Source organism: Pelodiscus sinensis, chromosome 2 (genome assembly GCF_052426305.1).
Source record: "Pelodiscus sinensis isolate ZL-2025 chromosome 2, ASM5242630v1, whole genome shotgun sequence".
Classification (NCBI taxonomy): Eukaryota; Metazoa; Chordata; order Testudines; family Trionychidae; genus Pelodiscus; species Pelodiscus sinensis.
Genome location: NC_143053.1, coordinates 264755490 through 264778314, shown reverse-complemented (window position 1 = coordinate 264778314; position 22825 = coordinate 264755490). Strand labels below are relative to the sequence as shown.

Sequence of the window (22825 nt, the reverse complement as noted above, 5' to 3'; positions counted from 1 at the left end):
CCCCCCCTTGAGATAGGGGAATCCCAGCCCCCTCCCCAGCTCCTTATTCCCTGCCTTCCAGCCAGCAACTAACTAACCCTCCACCAGCCCTGCCCCCCAGCCAGGGCAGCATCCACCTCCCTTTGTTCCTCTCCATGGGGTCAGCTGGCCAAACCAGTTGGGATACCCTCTTTGCATAGTGACTCATCGCTTGTCTGCTCCATGGAACTACAGACAGCAGCCAGAGAGTTAGCAGGTTACCCCCCACTACGTCACCCCCCCCCCCCCCCCCCACGGCCCAGTGAGTCAGTGGGAATCGCACAGCCCAGCCCAGGGGGACCCGGGTACAGAGCAGCCCCCCCTCCCCCTCCCACACACTACGGCCCAGTGAGTCAGTGGGAATCGCACAGCCCAGCCCAGGGGGACCCAGGTACAGAGCAGACCCCCCCCCACTACGGCCCAGTGAGTCAGTGGGAATCGCACAGCCCAGCCCAGGGGGACCCGGGTACAGAACAGCCCCCCCCCCCTTCCCCTCCCACACACTACGGCCCAGTGAGTCAGTGGGAATCGCACAGCCCAGCCCAGGGGGACCCGGGCACAGAGCAGACCCCCCCCCCCCCACTACAGCCCAGACATGCATTGAATCTCCCCGTTCTCGATGCAGGCTCTAGCAGAGATGTTACAGCCGCTGGCTTAACAGTCTCTGGTTACATCCCATGTCAGGACGGGTCCACGGTTGTTCCTGGCTCATTGTTCCCTGCAAGGCTGCAGCTGGGATTCGGAGCAGAACTGACAACAAAAATGGAGTCCTGGCCATAGACGGTCACATGGTCCATCAACCTATCCTTGTGTCCCCGTCAGTAACCATTACCCTGGCCTGCTTGCAGGTATCAGCCATTCCTCAGGTGTGTCTCTGGCCCTTAGAGATCTTTTGTCCCTGGAGTCATGCTAATGAGCATGGCCACTGGCTGAGCACCCCTTGCACTCGTACAATTCCACGAATCGCGCACACAGAACCAGTAGGACAGAAGCTTTCGTGTGCCACCTCCCACGACCCCCTTTGTGCCGCTTTTGGGGCAACCCCCCCATGGGTGCAGCAGTGATCCGGCTGCTCCCCTTAAAATCCAGTAACGTGACACGAGGGTCCCTCTGCTGCCTTCCACAGTCCCTGTGTTTCCTGCCCAGCCCCACGCCCCTCGGTGGGGGAGGTGCTTTCACAGCACTTGCCCTGGTATTTCCTGCGGGGGCGTCTCTCACTAGGTGCCCCCGGCCTTGTCACTCACCCCCTGCCCCCGCTGGCACCCCCGGCCCCGTGGGTGGTGGGTGCCGAAGAGCAGATTTCTCCCGGCCCTGCTCTGGGTGCCGTGTCTGGAGCCACGGGCAGGCCCCTAGGGCAGAGAGCACACTGCCCCATGCCAGCCAGGAGCAGGAGTGATCCGCCACCCAGCCGTGCAGGGTAAACAGCCGCTGGCGCTGGACGCTGCCAAGGTGCTATTTATAGAGGCTGAGTAAGGCCTGTGCCCGGGAGCAGCCCCCAAGGGCATGTCACTGTGCTAGGAGCTTGGGGGCTGCAGCAGCCAGCTGCCCCTCTCTGTGGCCGTTGCCCCCCTACCGCTGCCCCTGCAGCCCTGCCCTGCAGCCCAGTGCGGAGCTGTCGGGCAGCTGGATGCACACCAGGCGCCCAGCCCCAGGCTGGGCAGCCCCGATGCCTGGGGTACCTGGCTTCCGCAGCAGCCGCGTGGAGCCCATCGAGTGCCGGGATGTGCTGGTGCAGAACGCGCTCTTCACCGGGGACCTGGAGGCCGTGCGGAAGCATTTCACGGAGAGCGCGGCCGTCAACCTCGTCATCGAGTCCAAGGGGGATGAGCTGCGGTGGACCAGCCAGAAGTTTGGTGAGGGCGAGCACGGGGGGTGGGGGGTGCTAAAAGGGAGGGAGTCAAGGAGGGCACAGGTGGGGGGGCAGTGCTTGGGGTGCCAAATGGGGAGAACTCGAGGGGGGTACAGGTGGGGGGAATCCAGGGGGAAGTGCTGGGGGTACTAATTGGGGAGAACTCGAGAGGGGTACAGGTGGGGGGAATCCAGGGGGAAGTGCTGGGGGTACTAATTGGGGAGAACTCGAGAGGGGTACAGGTGGGGGGAATCCAGGAGGAAGTGCTGGGGGTACTAATTGGGGAGAACTCGGGGGTACAGGTGGGGGGAATCCAGGAGGAAGTGCTGGGGGTACTAATTGGGGAGAACTCGAGGGGGGTACAGGTGGGGGGAATCCAGGAGGAAGTGCTGGGAGTACTAATTGGGGGGGAAGTTGAGAGGGTGCAAGAGGGAAGTGCGGGGCAGGGGAGTCGAGGGGCAGGGTGTGACATAGTGGGGGGTGTTGTAGTGTGTGTGGGGGGGGTGTACCTCTGTTTCCCCTCCCCCTTGCAGCTCTCTCTGCATGAGGGGAAGAGGCCAGGCAGGACTCACTGGGGAAGTGTGTCAGTCTCTCAGCTCCTGGGCCCAGGTGACAGAAGATTCCCCTTTGGTCTGGGACCAGGACAATGGAGGAGGCGGAGTGCCCTGGGGGCTCAGGGGCCACTTGCTTTAGTCTTGGAGGAGGGAAGTATGAAGGGCGCAGACTAAGTCCAGTACAGGGGGCTTCAGGGGCCTGTGAACCCCTTTCTCCCAAGAGGACTAGGCTGTTTGCCCTGGCTCCTGTGTTAGCATCGATCCCACACTGGCAGCTTCTTGCACAGAAACTCCTCCACAAGAGAGCGTCTACACTGGCCACTGTATTGCGCAAGAGCACCCATGATACTGTGGACGTGCTCTTACGCAAGAAAGCTCCCATGGCCGTTTTAACCACCGGGGCTTCTTGCACAAGAAATTCCTGGTGCCTGTCTACAGTGGCCTCTGCTGGAAGAGCTCTTGCACAAGAGGGCTTCTTCCTGAGGGGGAGCGTCAGAGTTCTCGTGCAAGAAGCCGTGATTTTCTACAGTACAATGTCACTTTACTTGCACAAGAACGCGCGGCCAGTGTAGACAGGCGGCATGTTTTTGCGCAAGAGAGCACCAGTGTAGACACAGCCCTAATGTAAGGACGAAGGGGACATGGACGGGTTTCTTAGTTCCTTTGAGTGAGCCTGCGAGCTGTACCAGGTCCCCCCAGCCGACTGGCTCCAGCAGCTCACCCCCTTGCTGGATCACAAGGCTGCAAGGGTACTCAGCCAGCTGGAGAAGCTGCAGCCAGGGAACTACGAACTGGTCAAAGAGGCCCAGCTGCACAAGTTCAAGCTGACCCCCAAGACGTACAGGAAGAAGTTCTGGGGGGTGCTGAAGGGACTGGGGGAGATCTATGTGGATCTGGCTCCTGCCTGGCGCAATCGTGCCACAAGTGGGTGCTCGGGGTGGGGGCCCAGACCGCAGAGGACCTGCTTAAGCTGCTGATGCTGGAGCAGTTCTATGAAGCTTGCACACCCAGCCTGACACTGTGGCTCAAGGACCGGAGGCCAGAGAGCCCCCATAGTGTGGGGAGGCTGGCGGATGAGTTCACAGACAGCCAGTCCAAGTGTGAAAGGGAGTCCCGGAGAGAGCGGGAGTCCCGGAGAGAGCGGGAGTCCCGGAGAGACGGGACCTCGGCTGAGCGATGGAGTCACCTACAGGGTGAGCCCAAGACACAGGGGCCAGCCATCCGCCCCCCAGAGAAACAGCCAGGGCCTGGACGGAGCTGGCCCAAGGGGACCCGCTGAACCTGACCTGCCGTTGCTGTGGGCAAAAGGGCCACAAACAGGCTCAGTGCCCCAGGTACCAGGACAGGCCCCACAACCTGAGACTTCCTGGGGTCCGTTCGGGCCAGCTCCTCCAGAAGACCTGATGCTCCGGAGGCAGGTCTCTCCATGTACTGGGTGGGGGCAGGGAGTGAGAGCCTCGTGCCCCATGACTGGCTTCTGGGACGCCGGGGCGGAGGTGACGCTGGCCCAGCCCGAGGTCGTGTCCCCAGACCGTATGGTGCCCAACACCCAGCTGACCCCAAGGGACATAGATGGGACCGCATTCAAGGTGCCAGTAGCCAGGGAGCCTCTGAAATGGGGGGGCTAAGGAGGGCCCCAAGGAAGTGGGGGTGCACCAGCACTTGCCTACAGAGGTGCTGATGGGGAGGTGTGATGGCACATCGGTGTTCCCCGACTCCTGTACCCCCCATAGTGGCATAGACAGACTCCCCCAACCAGTAGAACAGGGGAGTTTATTGCTTCTCCAGGATACAGCCCAGCACAGATGCAATCTGGGTCCAGGGCAGGCCTAGGATGCCTCAGCCCCCTTTGAGATGGGGGAGACTGGGCCCCTAAATCCCAGCCCCTTCCCTAGGCTGTCTCCTCCATGCTCCCAGACAGAAACTGCCCCACTTCCAGCCCTGCCCCCCAACCAGGGTTGGTCTCTGCCTTCCTCCCTTTGCCAGGGGAGGTCACCCGCAGCCCAAGCCCAGCAACCAGCAAGGACCCCCCATACCACACTGGGCTCTAGAGCAGACAGCACGCCCTCACTACGTCACAGGGGGAACCTAGAGGCGAGGGCAGACGGATCCCACAGAGCCCTGGTCACCACCTGTAGCCAGAGCCAGGGGAGGGCTCCCTGCAGGAGACGCAGGGCCCCATCCCAGTGGACACGGGGCCCAGCAGGCCTGGGACTCCGGACCCGGGCAGGTGGGGGGAACAGGTCCTGATCCCTGCCCCAGCGGCTGAATTCCAGGCAGAGATGCAGGCAGATCCCTCCTTGCAGACCCTAAGGGACTGGGCTGACCCAAGTGCAGCTCAGCCCCGGGGAGAGGCTGCTGGGAGAGATTCCTGTGGGAAAGGGGATTCCTGTACCAGGAATGGTTCCCCGTAGGGGAGGGGGGACGTGGGGGCTCCAGCGGCAGCTGGTGGTTCCCCAGAAATATCGCCCGAGCTGCTGTACCTGGCCCATGACATCCCATTCACGGGGCACTGGGGGATCCGGTGCACCCGGCTGAGGCTGCTTCAGGCCTTTTACTGGCCGGGGATATTTGTGGCCGTGCAGCGATACCACTGGGCCTGTGACTCCTGCCAGGGGGCATGGAAAGTCCAAGAGGGGGGAAAAGCTGCCTTGGGCGCCGGCCCATCGTGGAGGAGCCGTTCCGGAAGGCAGCAATAGAGGCAGTGGGGGCTGTCGGCTGGGCGACCCAGACTGGGAACAAATACATCCTGGTAGTGGTGGATTTGGCTACCCGCTGCCCTGGGGCCGTGGCTCCCCTCTAGCGAGGCAGACACAGTGGCAGACGCGCTGCTGGCCCTTTTCAGCAGGGTGGGATTCCCCAGGAGTCCTCACAGACCAGGGGTCCAACCAGAGTCATCCCACTCAGTTTGCTCTTGAGGGGGGGAGAGATGTGATGACGTGGGGGGTGCTGTAGTGTGTGTGGGGGTACCTCAGTTCCCCCCTTGCAGCTCTCTCTGTGGGTATGTCTACACTACCCCGCTAATTCGAACTAGGAGGGTAATGTAGGCATACCGCACTTGCAAATGAAGCCCGGGATTTGAATTTCCCGGGCTTCATTTGCATAAGCCGGGCGCCGTCATTTTTAAATCCCAGCTAGTTCGAACCCCGTGCCGCGCGGCTACACGCGGCACGGAGTAGCTAGTTCGGATTAGGCTTCCTAATCCGAACTAGCTGTATGTCTCGTGGAATGAGGAGTACAGCTAGTTTGGATTAGGAAGCCTAATCCGAACTAGCTACTCGGTGCCGTGTGTAGCCGCGCGGCACGGGGTTCGAACAAGCCGGGACTTAAAAATGGCAGCGCCCGGCTTATGCAAATGAAGCCCGGGAAATTCAAATCCCGGGCTTCATTTGCAAGTGGGTGAGGAGGGAGTTCTGGGGAGTTTCACATCCAGCCTGCGGGCCGGGCTCCATGCCACAGGGCAGGCGCCAGCTCCCTGCCTGTGAGCGCCCACCCGTAGCTGCGTCGTGCCAGTTGCTGTGGGGGGCAGGGCGGGCGGCAGCCCAGGCCTGCATGAGCCTTGCTGAGAGGTGCCCAGCAGTCTCAGGTTCATACTGGGCACAGCTCAGCCTTGGCAGGGCTAGATACATCCATGGGGCTGGTCCATCAATGGCGGGTAGCCAGGCTGGGCAGGGCTAGATACATCCATGAGGCTGGGCAGGGCTAGATACATCCATGGGGCTGGTCTATCAGTGGCGGGTAGCCAGGCTGGGCAGGGCTAGATACATCCATGGGGCTGGTCCATCAATGGCGGGTAGCCAGGCTGGGCAGGGCTAGATACATCCATGGGGCTGGTCCATCAATGGCGGGTAGCCAGGCTGGGCAGGGCTAGATACATCCATGGGGCTGGTCCATCAATGGCGGGTAGCCAGGCTGGGCAGGGCTAGATACATCCATGGGGCTGGTCCATCAATGGCGGGTAGCCAGGCTGGGCAGGGTTAGATACATCTATGGGGCTGGTCCATCAATGGCGGGTAGCCAGGCTGGGCAGGGCTAGATACATCCATGGGGCTGGTCCATCAATGGCGGGTAGCCAGGCTGGACAGGGCTAGATACATCCATGGGGCTGGTCCATCAATGGCGGGTAGCCAGGCTGGGCAGGGCTAGATACATCCATGGGGCTGGTCTATCAGTGGCGGGTAGCCAGGCTGGGCAGGGCTAGATACATCCATGGGGCTGGTCCATCAATGGTGGGTAGCCAGGCTGGGCAGGGCTAGATACATCCATGGGGCTGGTCTATCAATGGCAGGTAGCCAGGCTGGGCAGGGCTAGATAGATCCATGGGACTGGTCCATCAATGGCGGGTAGCCAGGCTGGGCAGGGCTAGATACATCCATGTGGCTGGCCCATCAGTGGCAGGTAGCCAGGCTGGGCAGGGCTAGATACATCCATGTGGCTGGTCCATCAATGGCGGGTAGCCAGGCTGGGCAGGGCTAGATACATCCATGGGGCTGGTCTATCAATGGCGGGTAGCCAGGCTGGGCAGGGCTAGATATATCCATGGGGCTGTTCTATCAATGGCGGGTAGCCAGGCTGGGCAGGGCTAGATACATCCATGGGGCTGGTCCATCAATTGCGGGTAGCCAGGCTGGGCAGGGCTAGATACATCCATGGGGCTGGTCCATCAGTGGCGGGTAGCCAGGCTGGGCAGGGCTAGATAGATCCATGGGGCTGGTCCATCAATGACGGGTAGCCAGGCTGGGCAGGGCTAGATACATCCATGGGGCTGGTCCATGAATGCCGGGTAGCCAGGCTGGGCAGGGCTAGATACATCCATGGGGCTGGTCCATCAGTGGCAGGTAGCCAGGCTGGGCAGGGCTAGATACATCCATGGGGCTGGTCCATCAATGGCGGGTAGCCAGGCTGGGCAGGGCTAGATACATCCATGGGGCTGGTCCATCAATGGCGGGTAGCCAGGCTGGGCAGGGCTAGATACATCCATGGGGCTGGTCTATCAATGGCGGGTAGCCAGGCTGGGCAGGGCTAGATACCTCCATGGGGCTGGTCCATCAGTGGCAGGTAGCCAGGCTGGGCAGGGTTAGATACATCCATGGGGCTGGTCCATCAATGGCGGGTAGCCAGGCTGGGCAGGGCTAGATACATCCATGGGGCTGGTCCATCAATGGCGGGTAGCCAGGCTGGGCAGGGCTAGATATATCCATGGGGCTGGTCTATCAATGGCGGGTAGCCAGGCTGGGCAGGGCTAGATATATCCATGGGGCTGGTCCATCAATGGCGGGTAGCCAGGCTGGGCAGGGCTAGATACATCCATGGGGCTGGTCCATCAATTGCGGGTAGCCAGGCTGGGCAGGGCTAGATACATCCATGGGGCTGGTCTATCAATGGTGGGTAGCCATGCTGGGCAGGGCTAGATACATCCATGGGGCTGGTCTATCAGTGGCAGGTAGCCAGGCTGGGCAGGGCTAGATACATCCATGGGGCTGGTCCATCAGTGGCATGTAGCCAGGCTGGGCAGGGCTAGATACATCCATGTGGCTGGTCCATCAGTGGCGGGTAGCCAGGCTGGGCAGGGCTAGATACATCCATGGGGCTGGTCCATCAGTGGCGGGTAGCCAGGCTGGGCAGGGCTAGATACATCCATGGGGCTGGTCCATCAGTGGCGGGTAGCCAGGCTGGGCAGGGCTAGATACATCCATGGGGCTGGTCCATCAGTGGCGGGTAGCCAGGCTGGGCAGGGGTGGGTCCCTGGCCTGTGTCTCAGGGGCTGGGTCACAGGGGATGGTTCCCTGCTCTGTTCAGTCCCTGTGGGGCACCCAGCCCTGGCCACTGGGCAGACAGGACCCTGGGCTGGGTGGGCCTGGGTTCCGACCCCGCTTACGTTCCTGGTCATTGCGCTGGTGCCCAGTGTGCCCAGTGCTATTGTGCTCTGAGAGAAGTCACTCAAGGGCTGGTGGGGGTGGAGGTCCTAGGAGCGCAGGGGCACCCCTGGAGCTGGCAAAAATCCCCTTTTCCCTTTTCAGTGACTGTCCCCACACTCCCAGCAGCTCTGCAGGGGCAGCTCCATCCTTCAGCGGTTCTGTGGGGCTCCCTCTGCCCTCCCGCTCATTCCTTAACCAGGGAGAACCTTGCGTGGGAAGTGGGGGCTGGAAGAGATGGAATGGGGGCAGAGCTCTGGGGCAGAGAGGGGGCAGGGCCTGAGGGCAGGGGTGGAGCTGGTGTGGGACACCCAGCAACAGAATGAAAAGCCAGCACCTTTCGGAGAGGGGCTTAACAGACTCTACGTAGGGCCCTACCAACGTCAGTCCATATTGGTTAAGTTCACCATTACGGGATGTTACAATAATCCTCGTTTTCATGATTGCAGCTATTTCAATCTGAAATGTCGGGGTGGTGTAATTGTAGGGTCCTGACCCAGAAAGCTGTTGTGGGGGTGTCTCAAGTTTATCATAAAGGCAATTGTAGCACTGCTACCCTTCCTTCTGCGCTGCTGCTGGTGGCTGGCACTGCCTTGGAGCCGGGCAGCCAGGGAGCAGGGGCTGCTGGCCGGGAGCCGGTCTGAAGGCAGCCGAAGGATGGCCTGGTACGGTATTGCTACCCTTCCTCCTGCGCTGCTGCTGGTGGCTGGCACTGCCTTGGAGCCGGGCAGCCAGGGAGCAGGGGCTGCTGGCCGGGAGCCGGTCTGAAGGCAGCCGAAGGATGGCCTGGTACAGTATTGCTACCCTTCCTTCTGCGCTGCTGCCCGCAGAGCTGGGCTCACTCAGCAGATGCTGCTCTCCAGCTGCCCATCTCTGGATGGGGAGAAGGGGGGGCGAGAGCCGCAGGGAGGGCGGGGGGCAGGGGAGCTATGGGGGGGGGCCTGTTCTCTGGGAGATGGCTGGGTGGCAAAAAGGGGGGTGAGGGCCACGGGGGGCAGGGGAGCTATGGGGGGGCCTGCTCTGTGGGAGATGGCTGGGTGGGGAGAAGGGGGGGCGAGGGCTACGGGGGGCAGGGGAGCCGTGGGGGGGGGGCCTGCTCTGTGGGAGATGGCTGGGTGGGGAGAAGGGGGGGCGAGGGCCACGGGGGGGCAGGGGACCCGTGGGGGGGGGGACTGCTCTGTGGGAGATGGCTGGGTGGGGAGAAGGGGGGGCGAGGGCCACGGGGGGGCAGGGGAGCCGTGGGGGGGGCCTGCTCTGTGGGAGATGGCTGGGTGGCAAGAAGGGGGGTGAGGGCCACAGGGGGGGCAAGGGAGCCGTGGGGGGGCCTGCTCTGTGGGAGATGGCTGGGTGGGGAGAAGGGGGGGCAAGGGCCCGGGGGGGCAGGGGAGCCGTGAGGGGGCCTGCTCTGTGGGAGATGGCTGGGTGGGGAGAAGGGGGGGCAGGGGAGCCGTGGGGGGGGCCTGCTCTGTGGGAGATGGCTGGGTGGCAAGAAGGGGGCGAGGGCCACGGGGGGGGCAGGGGATCCGTGGGGGGGGTCTGCTCTGTGGGAGATGGCTGGGTGGGGAGAAGGGGGGGGTGAGGGCCTGGGGGGGGCAGGGGAGCCGTGGGGGGGGCCTGCTCTGTGGGAGATGGCTGGGTGGGGAGAAGGGGGGGCAGGGGAGCCATGGGGGGGCCTGCTCTGTGGGAGATGGCTGGGTGGGGAGAAGGGGGGCGAGGGCCACGGGGGGGCAGGGGAGCCGTGGCGGGGGCCTGCTCTGTGGGAGATGGCTGGGTGGGGAGAAGGGGGGGCAGGGGAGCCATGGGGGGGGGCCTGCTCTGTGGGAGATGGCTGGGTGGGGAGAAGGGGGGCGAGGGCCCGCGGGGGCAGGGGAGCCGTGGGGGGGGGCCTGCTCTGTGGGAGATGGCTGGGTGGGGAGAAGGGGGGGCGAGGGCCCGGGGGGGCAGGGGAGCCGTGGGGGGGGCCTGCTCTGTGGGAGATGGCTGGGTGGGGAGAAGGGGGGGCGAGGGCCCGGCGGGGGCAGGGGAGCCGTGGGGGGGGCCTGCTCTGTGGGAGATGGCTGGGTGGGGAGAAGGGGGGGCGAGGGCCCGGCGGGGGCAGGGGAGCCGTGGGGGGGGCCTGCTCTGTGGGAGATGGCTGGGTGGGGAGAAGGGGGCGAGGGCCCGGGGGGGGCAGGGGAGCCGTGGGGGGGGCCTGCTCTGTGGGAGATGCCTGGGTGGGGAGAAGGGGGGGCGAGGGCCCGGGGGGGCAGGGGAGCCGTGGGGGGGGCCTGCTCTGTGGGAGATGCCTGGGTGGGGAGAAGGGGGGGCGAGGGCCTGGGTGGGTGGGGGGGGGGCCTGCTCTGTGGGAGATGCCTGGGTGGGGAGAAGGGGGGGCGAGGGCCTGGGTGGGGCAGGGGAGCCGTGGGGGGGGCCTGCTCTGTGGGAGATGCCTGGGTGGGGAGAAGGGGGGGCGAGGGCCCGGGGGGGCAGGGGAGCCGTGGGGGGTGCCTGCTCTGTGGGAGATGGCTGGGTGGGGAGAAGGGGGGGCGAGGGCCACGGGGGGGCAGGGGAGCCGTGGGGGGGGCCTGCTCTGTGGGAGATGGCTGGGTGGGGAGAAGGGGGGGCGAGGGCCACGGGGGGGCAGGGGAGCCGTGGGGGGGGCCTGCTCTGTGGGAGATGGCTGGGTGGGGAGAAGGGGGGGCGAGGGCCACGGGGGGGCAGGGGAGCCGTGGCGGGGGCCTGCTCTGTGGGAGATGGCTGGGTGGGGAGAAGGGGGGGCAGGGGAGCCGTGGGGGGGGCCTGCTCTGTGGGAGATGCCTGGGTGGGGAGAAGGGGGGGCGAGGGCCCGGGGGGGCAGGGGAGCCGTGGGGGGGGCCTGCTCTGTGGGAGATGGCTGGGTGGGGAGAAGGGGGGGCGAGGGCCCGGGGGGGCAGGGGAGCCGTGGGGGGGGCCTGCTCTGTGGGAGATGGCTGGGTGGGGAGAAGGGGGGGCGAGGGCCCGGGGGGGCAGGGGAGCCGTGGGGGGGGCCTGCTCTGTGGGAGATGCCTGGGTGGGGAGAAGGGGGGGCGAGGGCCCGGGGGGGCAGGGGAGCCGTGGGGGGGGCCTGCTCTGTGGGAGATGCCTGGGTGGGGAGAAGGGGGGGCGAGGGCCCGGGGGGGCAGGGGAGCCGTGGGGGGGGCCTGCTCTGTGGGAGATGGCTGGGTGGGGAGAAGGGGGGGCGAGGGCCCGGGGGGGCAGGGGAGCCGTGGGGGGGGCCTGCTCTGTGGGAGATGCCTGGGTGGGGAGAAGGGGGGGCGAGGGCCCGGGGGGGCAGGGGAGCCGTGGGGGGGGCCTGCTCTGTGGGAGATGCCTGGGTGGGGAGAAGGGGGGGCGAGGGCCCGGGGGGGCAGGGGAGCCGTGGGGGGGGCCTGCTCTGTGGGAGATGGCTGGGTGGGGAGAAGGGGGGGCGAGGGCCCGGGGGGGCAGGGGAGCCGTGGGGGGGGCCTGCTCTGTGGGAGATGCCTGGGTGGGGAGAAGGGGGGGCGAGGGCCCGGGGGGGCAGGGGAGCCGTGGGGGGGGCCTGCTCTGTGGGAGATGCCTGGGTGGGGAGAAGGGGGGGGGGCCCGGGGGGGCAGAGGAGCCGTGGGGGGGGCCTGCTCTGTGGGAGATGGCTGGGTGGGGAGAAGGGGGGGCGAGGGCCCGGGGGGGCAGGGGAGCCGTGGGGGGGGCCTGCTCTGTGGGAGATGCCTGGGTGGGGAGAAGGGGGGGCGAGGGCCCGGGGGACAGGGGAGCCGTGGGGGGGTCTGCTCTGTGGGAGATGCCTGGGTGGGGAGAAGGGGGGGCGAGGGCCCGGGGGGGCAGGGGAGCCGTGGGGGGGGCCTGCTCTGTGGGAGATGCCTGGGTGGGGAGAAGGGGGGGCGAGGGCCCGGGGGGGCAGGGGAGCCGTGGGGTGGGCCTGCTCTGTGGGAGATGCCTGGGTGGGGAGAAGGGGGGGCGAGGGCCTGGGGGGGGCAGGGGAGCCTTGGGGGGGGGGCTGCTCTTTGGGAGATGCCTGGGTGGGGAGAAGGGGGGGCGAGGGCCCGGGGGGGCAGGGGAGCCGTGGGGTGGGCCTGCTCTGTGGGAGATGGCTGGGTGGGGAGAAGGGGGGGCGAGGGCCCGGGGGGGCAGGGGAGCCGTGGGGTGGGCCTGCTCTGTGGGAGATGCCTGGGTGGGGAGAAGGGGGGGCGAGGGCCTGGGGGGGGCAGGGGAGCCGTGGGGGGGGCCTGCTCTTTGGGAGATGCCTGGGTGGGGAGAAGGGGGGGCGAGGGCCCGGGGGGGCAGGGGAGCCGTGGGGGGGGCCTGCTCTGTGGGAGATGGCTGGGTGGGGAGAAGGGGGGGCGAGGGCCCGGGGGGCAGGGGAGCCGTGGGGGGGGCCTGCTCTGTGGGAGATGGCTGGGTGGGGAGAAGGGGGGGCGAGGGCCCGGGGGGGCAGGGGAGCCGTGGGGGGGGCCTGCTCTGTGGGAGATGGCTGGGTGGGGAGAAGGGGGGGCAGGGGAGCCGTGGGGGGGCAGGGGAGCCGTGGGGGGGGCCTGCTCTGTGGGAGATGGCTGGGTGGGGAGAAGGGGGGGCGAGGGCCCGGGGGGACAGGGGAGCCGTGGGGGGGGCCTGCTCTGTGGGAGATGGCTGGGTGGCAAGAAGGGGGGCGAGGGCCACAGGGGGGGCAAGGGAGCCGTGGGGGGGGCCTGCTCTGTGGGAGATGGCTGGGTGGGGAGAAGGGGGGGCGAGGGCCCGGGGGGGCAGGGGAGCCGTGGGGGGGGCCTGCTCTGTGGGAGATGCCTGGGTGGGGAGAAGGGGGGGCAGGGGAGCCGTGGGGGGGGCCTGCTCTTTGGGAGATGCCTGGGTGGGGAGAAGGGGGGGCGAGGGCCCGGGGGGGCAGGGGAGCCGTGGGGGGGGCCTGCTCTGTGGGAGATGCCTGGGTGGGGAGAAGGGGGGGCGAGGGCCCGGGGGACAGGGGAGCCGTGGGGGGGGCCTGCTCTGTGGGAGATGGCTGGGTGGGGAGAAGGGGGGCGAGGGCCACAGGGGGGGCAAGGGAGCCGTGGGGGGGGCCTGCTCTGTGGGAGATGGCTGGGTGGGGAGAAGGGGGGGCGAGGGCCCGGGGGGGCAGGGGAGCCGTGGGGGGGGCCTGCTCTGTGGGAGATGGCTGGGTGGGGAGAAGGGGGGGCGAGGGCCCGGGGGGCCAGGGGAGCCATGGGGGGGCGAGAGGGGGAGGCTGTTCAGGGGCGGGCGGGGCGGGCTGCAGCTGCATGTACGTTTGGCGCTCACGGCCCTTCTCCCGCGGCAGGACTCTGGTCGCTGGCCTACGAGCAGGAGCTCACCACCCCCTTGCACATCACAGCCGGGCGGGGCTACCTGGACTGCCTCCGGCACCTGCTGCTCCGGGGAGCGGCCGTGGACTTGGCGCCTGGCGGCAAGACGGCCCTGCACGAGGCCTGCGCGGCAGCCAGGACAGGCTGCGTGCGCCTGCTGCTCTCCTTCGGGGCCGACCCCGTGGCGGTCTCTGAGGCTGGCCACCAGCCCCTGCACCTCTGCCAGAGCACAGCCTCCATCCAGTGAGTCACCTCCGCGGCGCCCAGCCCGCCTGGGCAGAGGCTGCTTTCACCCCGGCCGCTGGGGCTGCCCCGGCAAGTGTCTGCCCGGCCGGCTGGCGTGCGCAGACTCTGGGAGCTGGTTGCAGGCTCCAGTCCCAAGGCTGCAGCTGCTGAGCATGGGGCCGGCTCAGACGGGCTTGTCACAGGCTCTGGGGCAGGCCCAGGCACGCAGCAAGGCCGGGCAGAGCTGCAGCATCCACGAGTCCTGCTGCCCAGCCCTGTCCTGTTTGCTGGAACCCACTGGTCTCTGCACAGCGCTGCACAGGGCCCTGGGAGCCTGGGGCCACGGGGGAGGTGGGGGAACAGCAGGGTGGAGGCATAGGGGGTGAATGACAGGCAGGTGGGGGACTCAGGGGCTACTGGACACTAGGGGGGTGGGACTGGAGCTGGCTGAGGGTTGGGGGTGTGGCAATGGAGCGGGGGTGATGGCTGAGGGGTGGGGGGATGTGACGGGCCAGGCCGTGTCTGGGCACAGCTGAGAGCGTCCGCTCAGGGCGAATCGCTCACACTCGGGGCTCCTTACAGCCCCAGACTGGAGACCTTCCCAAACAGGCCACAAACCAGCCGCACCGAGCGCTCCAGAGGCCTGGCCAGCCAGAAACCTCACGAGCAAAACCCCTCGGACACCCCAGCTCTCCCTGTGCCCCGATCAGCCCTGGGGCTGCCCACAGGTGGGGGATCTTAGAGCCCAATCTCACCTACCTCAAACAAGTTCTGTCCGATTCCAAGAAACCAGCCACAGACCCCAGGTCACTTTACACTCTGGATTGCACCCACAAGAGTTTAGAATCTAAAATCTAAAGGTTTATTACTACAAGAAGCAGAAGCCTGAGAGTGAGGTTGTTAAAGTATCATACGTTACATGCACCGAATCTCCCAGTCCTCGGTGCAGGCTCTAGCAGAGGTGTTACAGCCGCTGGCTTAAAAGTCCTTGGTCACATCCCATGTCAGGATGGGTCCACAGTTCTTCCTGGTTCGTTGATCCCTGCAAGGCTGCATCCGGGGTCAGGGACAGATCTGAAGACCAAGGTGGAGTCGGCCACATGGCCTATTTATCTCCCACCCCGGCTTCTTCCAAGCTGGAGAGAGTCACATGGTCTCTGACCAGGCACCTAGATCCCTGCCCAGGTGGGTCTCTGGTACTTAGGAAACCTACTGTCCCTGGAGCCTTGCTAATTGGCATGTCCATAGGCCGAGCCCATCGCTCAACCACATACAGAGACACTTCCAGTCTCCACAGAGAGTCCGTATTCAGAACTCCACACCCCGACATTACACAGGCATATGAAGGGCAGACACAGAAACAATAGACACTTTTGTTTGACACCTCACATGCCCCCTTCGTACCAACTTTTGGGGCGAACACACCCCATGGGTGCAGCAGTGACCTGGCTGCTTCCCTTAAACTCCGGTAACGTGACAGGGGGTTATGGCTGAGGGGTAGGCAGTGGATGTGGGGGGGCCAGCTGTGGGGTGGGGGGGTTACAGCTGAGGGGTAGGCAGTGGATGTGGGGGGGCCAGCTGAGGGGTGGGGGGGTTATGGCTAAGGGGTAGGCGGTGGATGTGTGGGGGCCGGCTGAGGGGTGGGGGGGTTATGGCTGAGGGGTGGGCGATGGATGTGTGGGGGCCGGCTGAGGGGTGGGGGGGTTATGGCTAAGGGGTAGGCGGTGGATGTGTGGGGGCCGGATGAGGGGTTAGGGGTGGGTGATGGATGTGTGGGGGTGGGCTGAGGGGTGGGGGGGTTATGGCTGACGGGTGGGTGGTGGATGTGTGGGGGCCAGCTGAGGAGTTAGGTGTGGGTGACAGATGTGTGGGGGCCGGCTGAGGGGTGGGGGGGTTAGGGCTGAGGGGCGGGTGGTGGATGTGTGGGGGCCGGATGAGGGGTTAGAGGTGGGTGATGGATGTGTGGGGGTGGGCTGAGGGGTGGGGGGGTTATGGCTGAGGGGTGGGTGGTGGATGTGTGGGGGCCGGATGAGGGGTTAGGGGTGGGTGATGGATGTGTGGGGGTGGGCTGAGGGGTGGGGGGTTTAGGGCTGAGGGGTGGGTGGTGGATGTGTGGGGGCCGGATGAGGGGTTAGGGGTGGGTGATGGATGTGTGGGGGTGGGCTGAGGGGTGGGGGGTTAGGGCTGAGGGGTGGGTGGTGGATGTGTGGGGGCCGGATGAGGGGTTAGGGGTGGGTGGTGGATGTGTGGGGGTGGGCTGAGGGGTGGGGGGGTTACGGCTGAGGGGTGGGCGGTGGATGTGTGGGGGTGGGCTGAGGGGTGGGGGGTTATGGCTGAGGGGTGGGTGGTGGATGTGTGGGGGCCGGCTGAGGGGTGGGGGGGTTATGGCTGAGGGGTGGGTGGTGGATGTGTGGGGGCCGGCTGAGGGGTGGGGGGGTTATGGCTGAGGGACAGGCGGACGTATGGGCAGCACGCAGCAGGTGGATGGAATGGCAGATGAGGAAGGGGCCGAGGGGATGGGGGTGGGGCAGGGGAGGGTGCTCGTTGCCGAGGTGCCCTGTGCCGTGGGGGTGGGTGTGGGGCGGGGAAGGCTGCTCGTTACTGAGGTGCCCTATGCAATGGGGGCGGGTGTGGGGCGAGGGAGGGTGCTCATTACCAAGGTGCCCTGTGTCATGGGGTGGGTGTGGGGCGGGGGTGGGTGCTCGTTACCGAAGTACCCTCTGTCGTGGGGGTGTGTGTGGGGCGGGGAGGGTGCTCGTTACCGAAGTGCCCTGTGTCATGCGAGTGGGTGTGGGGCGGGGGAGGGTTCACTTTACCAAGGTGCCCTGTGTCGTGGGGGTGGGTGTGGGGCGGGGAGGGTGCTCGTTACCGAAGTGCCCTGTGTCATGCGAGTGGGTGTGGGGCGGGGGAGGGTTCACTTTACCGAGGTGCCCTGTGTCGTGGGGGTGGGTGTGGGGCGGGGAGGGTGCTCGTTACCGAGATGCCCTGTGCCGTGGGGGTGGGTGTGGGGCGGGACGGGTGCTCGTTACCGAGATGCCCTGTGCCGTGGGGGTGGGGGTGGGGGTGGGGCGGGGTGGGTGCTCGTTACCAAAGTGCCCTGTGTCCTGCGAGTGGGTGTGGGGCGGGGGAGGGTGCTCGTTACCGAGGTGCCTGTGCTGTGGGGGTGGGCCGGGGAGGGTGCTCGTTACCGAGGTGCCTGTGCCGTGGGGGTGGGGGTGGGGCGGGGGAGGGTGCTCGTTACCGAGGTACCCTGTGCCGTGGGGGTGGGTGTGGGGTGGGGCGGGTGCTCTTTACCGAGTTGCCCTGTGCCGTGGGGGTGGGTGTGGGGTGGGATTGGGTGCTCGTTACCGAAGTACCCTGTGCCGTGGGGGTGGGGATAGGGCGGGGTGGGTGCTCATTACCATAGTGCGCTGTGCCGTGGGGGTGGGTGTGGGGCGGGGAGGGTGCTCGTTACTGAGGTGCCTGTGCTGTGGAGGTGGGGGTGGGGCGGGGGAGGGTGCTCGTTACCGAGGTGCCCTGTGCCGTGGGGGTGGGTGTGGGGTGGGTGCTCATTACCGAAGTGCGCTGTGCCGTTGGGGTGGGTGTGGGGCGGGGTGGGTGCTCTTTACCAAGGTGCCCTGTGCCATGGGGTTGGGTGTGGGGCGGGGTGGGTGCTCTTTACCAAGGTGCTCTTTGCCGTGGGGGTGGGTGTGGGGCGGGGGGGGTGCTCGTTACCGAAGTGCCCTGTGCTGTGGGGGTGGGTCTGGGGTGGGGGTGGGTGCTCATTACCGAAGTGCCCTGTGCTGTGGGGGTGGGTCTGGGGTGGGGGTGGGTGCTCGTTACCGAGGTGCCCTGTGTCATAGAATCATAGGACTGGAAGGGACCTCGAGAGGTCATCCAGTCCAGCCCCCCGCCCTTAAGGCAGGACCAAGCTCCGTCTACACCATCCCTGACAGATGTCTATCCAACCTGTTCTTAAATATCTCCAGAGAGGGAGATTCCACCACCTCCCTTGGCAATTTATTCCAATATTTGACCACCCTGACAGTTAGGAATTTTTTCCTAATGTCCAATCTAAACCTCCCCTGCTGCACTTTAAGCCCATTACTCCTTGTCCTGTCCTCAGAAACCAAGAGGAACAAATTTTCTCCTTCCTCCTTGTGACACCCTTTTAGATATTTGAAAACCGCTATCATGTCCCCCCTTAATCTTCTTTTTTCCAAACTAAACAAGCCCAGTTCATGAAGCCTGGCTTCATACGTCATGTTCTCTAGACCTTTAATCATTCTTGTCGCTCTTCTCTGTACCCTTTCCAATTTCTCCACATCTTTCTTGAAATGTGGCGCCCAGAACTGGACACAGTACTCCAGCTGAGGCCTAACTAGTGCAGAGTAGAGCGGCAGAATGACTTCACGAGTTTTGCTTACAACACACCTGTTGATACAACCTAGAATCATATTTGCTTTTTTTGCAACAGCATCACACTGTTGACTCATATTCAACTTGTGGTCCACTATGACCCCTAGATCCCTTTCTGCCATGCTCCTTCCTAGACAGTCGCTTCCCATCTTGTATGTATGGAACTGATTGTTCCTTCCTAAGTGGAGCACTTTGCATTTCTCTTTATTAAACCTCATCCTGTTTACCTCTGACCATTTCTCTAACTTGCTAAGGTCATTTTGAATTATGTCCCTATCCTCCAAAGAAGTCGCAACCCCACCCAGTTTGGTATCATCTGCAAACTTAATAAGCGTACTCTCTATCCCAATATCTACATCATTGATGAAGATATTGAACAGTACGGGTCCCAAAACAGACCCTTGAGGAACTCCACTTGTTATCCCTTTCCAGCAGGATTTAGCACCGTTAACAACTCCTCTCTGACTACGGTTATCCAGCCAATTATGCACCCACCTTATCGTGGCCCTATCTAAGTTATATTTGCCTAGTTTATCAATAAGAATATCATGCGAGACCGTATCAAATGCCTTACTAAAGTCTAGGTATACGACATCCACCGCTTCTCCCTTATCCACAAGGCTCGTTATCCTATCAAAGAAAGCTATCAGATTAGTTTGGCATGACTTGTTCTTCACAAACCCATGCTGGCTATTCCCTATCACTTTATTACCTTCCAAGTGTTTGCATATGATTTCCTTAATTACCTGCTCCATTATCTTCCCTGGGACAGACGTTAAACTGACTGGTCTGTAGTTTCCTGGGTTGTTCTTATCCCCTTTTTATAGATGGGCACAATATTTGCCCTTTTCCAGTCTTCTGGAATCTCCCCTGTCTGCCATGATTTTTCAAAGATCATAGCTAAAGGCTCAGATACCTCCTCTATCAGCTCCTTGAGTATCCTGGGATGCATTTCATCAGGACCTGGTGACTTGCCGACATCTAACTTTCCTAAGTGATTTTTAACTTGTTCTTTGTGTATCCTATCTTCTAAACTTACCCTCTCTCTGCTTGTATTCACTACGTTAGGCACACCTCCAGACTTCTCGGTGAAGACCGAAACAAAGAAGTCATTGAGCATCTCCGCCATTTCCAAGTTTCCTGTTACTGCTTCTCCCTCCTCACTAAGCAGTGGGCCTACCCTGTCCTTGGTCTTCCTCTTGCTTCTATTGTATTTATAAAAGGTCTTCTTGTTTCCCTTTATGCCTGTAGCTAGTTTGATCTCATTTTGTGCCTTTGCCTTTCTAATCTTGCCCCTGCATTCCCGTGTTGCTTGCCTATATTCATCCTTTGTTAGTTGTCCTAGGCTGTGTCCAGACTCAGGGGTTTTTTCGAAAAAAGTAGCCCTTTTTCGAAAAAACTTCCCCTGCGTCCAGACTCAAGCCGCGTTCTTTCGAAATTAATTCGAAAGAACGCGGCTTTTCTTTCGATGGCGGTAAACCTCAATTTACGAGGAAGAACGCCTTCTTTCGAAAGTTCCTCTTTCGAAAGAAGGCGTTCTTCAATGTAAATAGGGCTTCTTCGAAAGAGAGCATCCAGACTCACTGGATGCTTTCTTTCGAAAAAGCAAGCCGCTTTTTCGAAATTTCTCCGTGCAGTCTAGACGCTCTCTTTCGAAAGAGGCTCTTTCGAAAGATGCTTTCGAAAGAGCCTCTTTCGAAAGAAGCCTGCAGTCTAGACATAGCCCTAGTTTCCATTTTTTATATGACTCCTTTTTTATTTTGAGATCATGCAAGATCTCCTTGTTAAGCCAAGCTGGTCTTTTGCCATATTTTCTGTCTTTCCTACACAGCGGAATTGTTTGCTTTTGGGCCCTTAACAACGTCCCTTTGAAATACTTCCAACTCTCCTCAGTTGTTTTTCCCTTCAGTCTTGCTTCCCATGGGACCTTACCTACAAGTTCTCTGAGCTTATCAAAATCTGCCTTCCTGAAATCCATTCCCTCAATTGTGCTGGTCTCCCTCCTACCTTTCCTTAAGATCATGAACTCTATTATTTCGTGATCACTGTCCCCTATACTGTCTTCCACTTTCAAGTTCTCAACTAGTTCCTCCCTATTTGTTAAAACCAAATCCAGAACAGCTTCTCCTCTGGTAGCTTTTTCAACCTTCTGAAACAGAAAGTTGTCTCCAATGCAGTCCAGAAACTTATTGGATAGCCTGTGCCTCGCTGTGTTAGTTTCCCAACATATGTCTGGATAGTTGAAGTCCCCCATCACTACCAAATCTTGGGCTTTGGATAGTGTGACAGACCGGGCCGTGTCTGGGCACAGCTTAGGGCGTCCGCTCAGGGCGAATTGCTCAAATCCGGGGCTCTTTACAGTCCCCCTGACCGGCGACCTCTCCAAACAGGCCACAAACCAGCCTCACAGAGCGCTTCAGCAGCCTGCCTGAAGCCTCCCGAGCAAAACCCCTCCGACACCCCAGCAATATCCGTGCCCCAGATGGCCCCGGGCCTATACACAGGTGGGGGGTCCTAGCACCCAATCCCACCTACCCCGAACAAGTTCTGTCCGGTTCCAAGAAACCAGCCACAGATCCCTGGTCAATTTACCCTCTGGACCTTACCACAAATCACGCTGGGCCAATCCTTTAGAATCTATATCTAAAGGTTTATTATTACAAGAAAGAAAAGCCTGAGAGTAAGGTTATTAAAGTGCAGTATGTTACATGCACCGAATCTCCCAGTTCTCGATGCAGGCTCTAGCAGAGATGTTGCAGCTGCTGGTTAAAAGTCCTTATTGCACATCCTACGATCAGGATGGGTTCCCAGGTCTTCTGGGCTCTTCAATCCCTGCAGTGCTGCCTCTGGGATGAAGTGCTGAGCTGAGAACAAAATGGCATCGACCACATGGCCTCTTTATACTCCTTCCTGGCCTCTTCTAGTCTGCAGCAAGTCACCTGGTCATAGGCCAATCTCTATATTTCCTGCTGGCTGCCCTCAGGTGACAAATCCCATTCTTTGGGTGTGTCCATAGCCTATTGAGAGCCATTGTTCCACAAGGCTTTGCTACTCAGCCTGTCCATAGCCATGCTTAACCACATTCACAGAAATATTCAGCTTCCACACAGATTACAGATTCCTACCTACACACACAGACATTATACACTCACGTAAATAGCGTACATAAGATCAACAAACAATAATCTCCCATTCAATACCCCACATGGCTCCCCCCACACCAATTTCTGGGGCCAGCACCCCCACCTAGGGGTGCAGCAGCGATCTGGCTGCTTCCCTCCAATTCAGCAACGTGACAGATAGTTTTGTTAATTGTTTAAAAAAGGCCTCATCCACCTCTTCCACCTGGCTAGGTGGCCTGTAGTAGACTCCTAGCATGATATCACCCTCGTTTTTTACCCCTTTTAGCTTAACCCAGAGACTCTCTACACAGCTATCTCCTACGTTCATCTCCACTTCAGTTCAAGCGTGTACATTTTTAATATACAAGGCAACCCCTCCTCCCTTTTTTCCCTGTCTGTCCTTCCTGAGCAAGCCGTACCCTTCCATACCAACATTCCAATCATGTGTCCCATCCCACCAGGTTTCTGTAATACCAATGATATCATAGTTGTATTTATTGGTTAGCAATTCCAGTTCTTCCTGCTTATTACCCATACTTCTCGCATTTGTATATAGGCATCTAAGATACTGATTTGATCTTGCCTCCCTGTTGTGCCCTGACCCTCCTTTCTCCTTGCCATTATAGGCCGTAGTCCCCCCCATTTCCAACCCATCTCCCAGTCCCGCACATGCAGCACTTACCTGTGGGCTTTGCTCAGCTGTCCCCGTCAAACCTAGTTTAAAGCCCTCCTCACAAGGTTAGCCAGTCTGTGTCCAAACAAGGCCTTCCTGCTCCTGGAAAGGTGAACTCCATCTCCGCCAAGCAGTCCTTCCTGGAAGAGCCCCCCGTGATCAAGGAAGCCAAAGCCGTCCTGGCGACACCATCCTCGCAGCCAGGCATTCACCTCCAGGATGCACCTCTCTCTGCCCGGGCCCCTACCTTTGACAGGAAGGATAGAAGAGAATACCACCTGCGCCCCCAAACTCCCTCACCCGTACTCCCAAAGCCCTGTAGTCACACTTGATCCGCTCAGTGTCACACCTGGCAGTATCATTTGTGCCCACGTGGATGAGTAGCATGGGGTAGTAGTCAGAGGGCCGGATAATCCTCGACAATGCCTCCGTAACATCTCGGATACGGGCCCCTGGCAGACAGCATACCTCTCGAGATGAGCTGTCAGGGCGACAGATGGGTGCCTCCGTTCCCCTCAGAAGAGAGTCTCCAACCACCATTACCCTACGTTTCCTCCTCGCAGTGGTGGCAGGAGACTGCTCAACCTTGGTGGTGCAAGGCCTGGTCTCCTCCACTGTGGGGGGTGACTCCTTGTCTCCTGCTGAAAGTAAAGTGTAACGGTTATGTAACAACACAGTGGGAGGGTTAGGAGCAGGGGTGGAACACTGCCTGCTGCCGGAAGTAACCAGCTGCCAGTGCTCACCCTGCACCACTGCCTCCTCCATAAG

The 22825-nt window shown here is 62.1% G+C and overlaps 1 protein-coding gene across 1 annotated transcript in view; it reads left to right on the top strand.

The window, feature by feature from the left end:
• The first annotated feature begins 733 nt into the window (after positions 1 to 733).
• The window catches only part of ASB10 (ankyrin repeat and SOCS box containing 10), a 37724-nt gene continuing 15632 nt past the window's right edge, over positions 734 to 22825 (top strand). The window contains exons 1-2 of the mRNA XM_089776875.1: positions 734 to 1871; positions 13615 to 13882. Of these exons, the coding sequence (XP_089633001.1) occupies positions 1646 to 1871; positions 13615 to 13882 (494 nt within the window). The 5' untranslated portion in view covers positions 734 to 1645. The remainder of the gene's footprint in view (positions 1872 to 13614; positions 13883 to 22825) is intronic.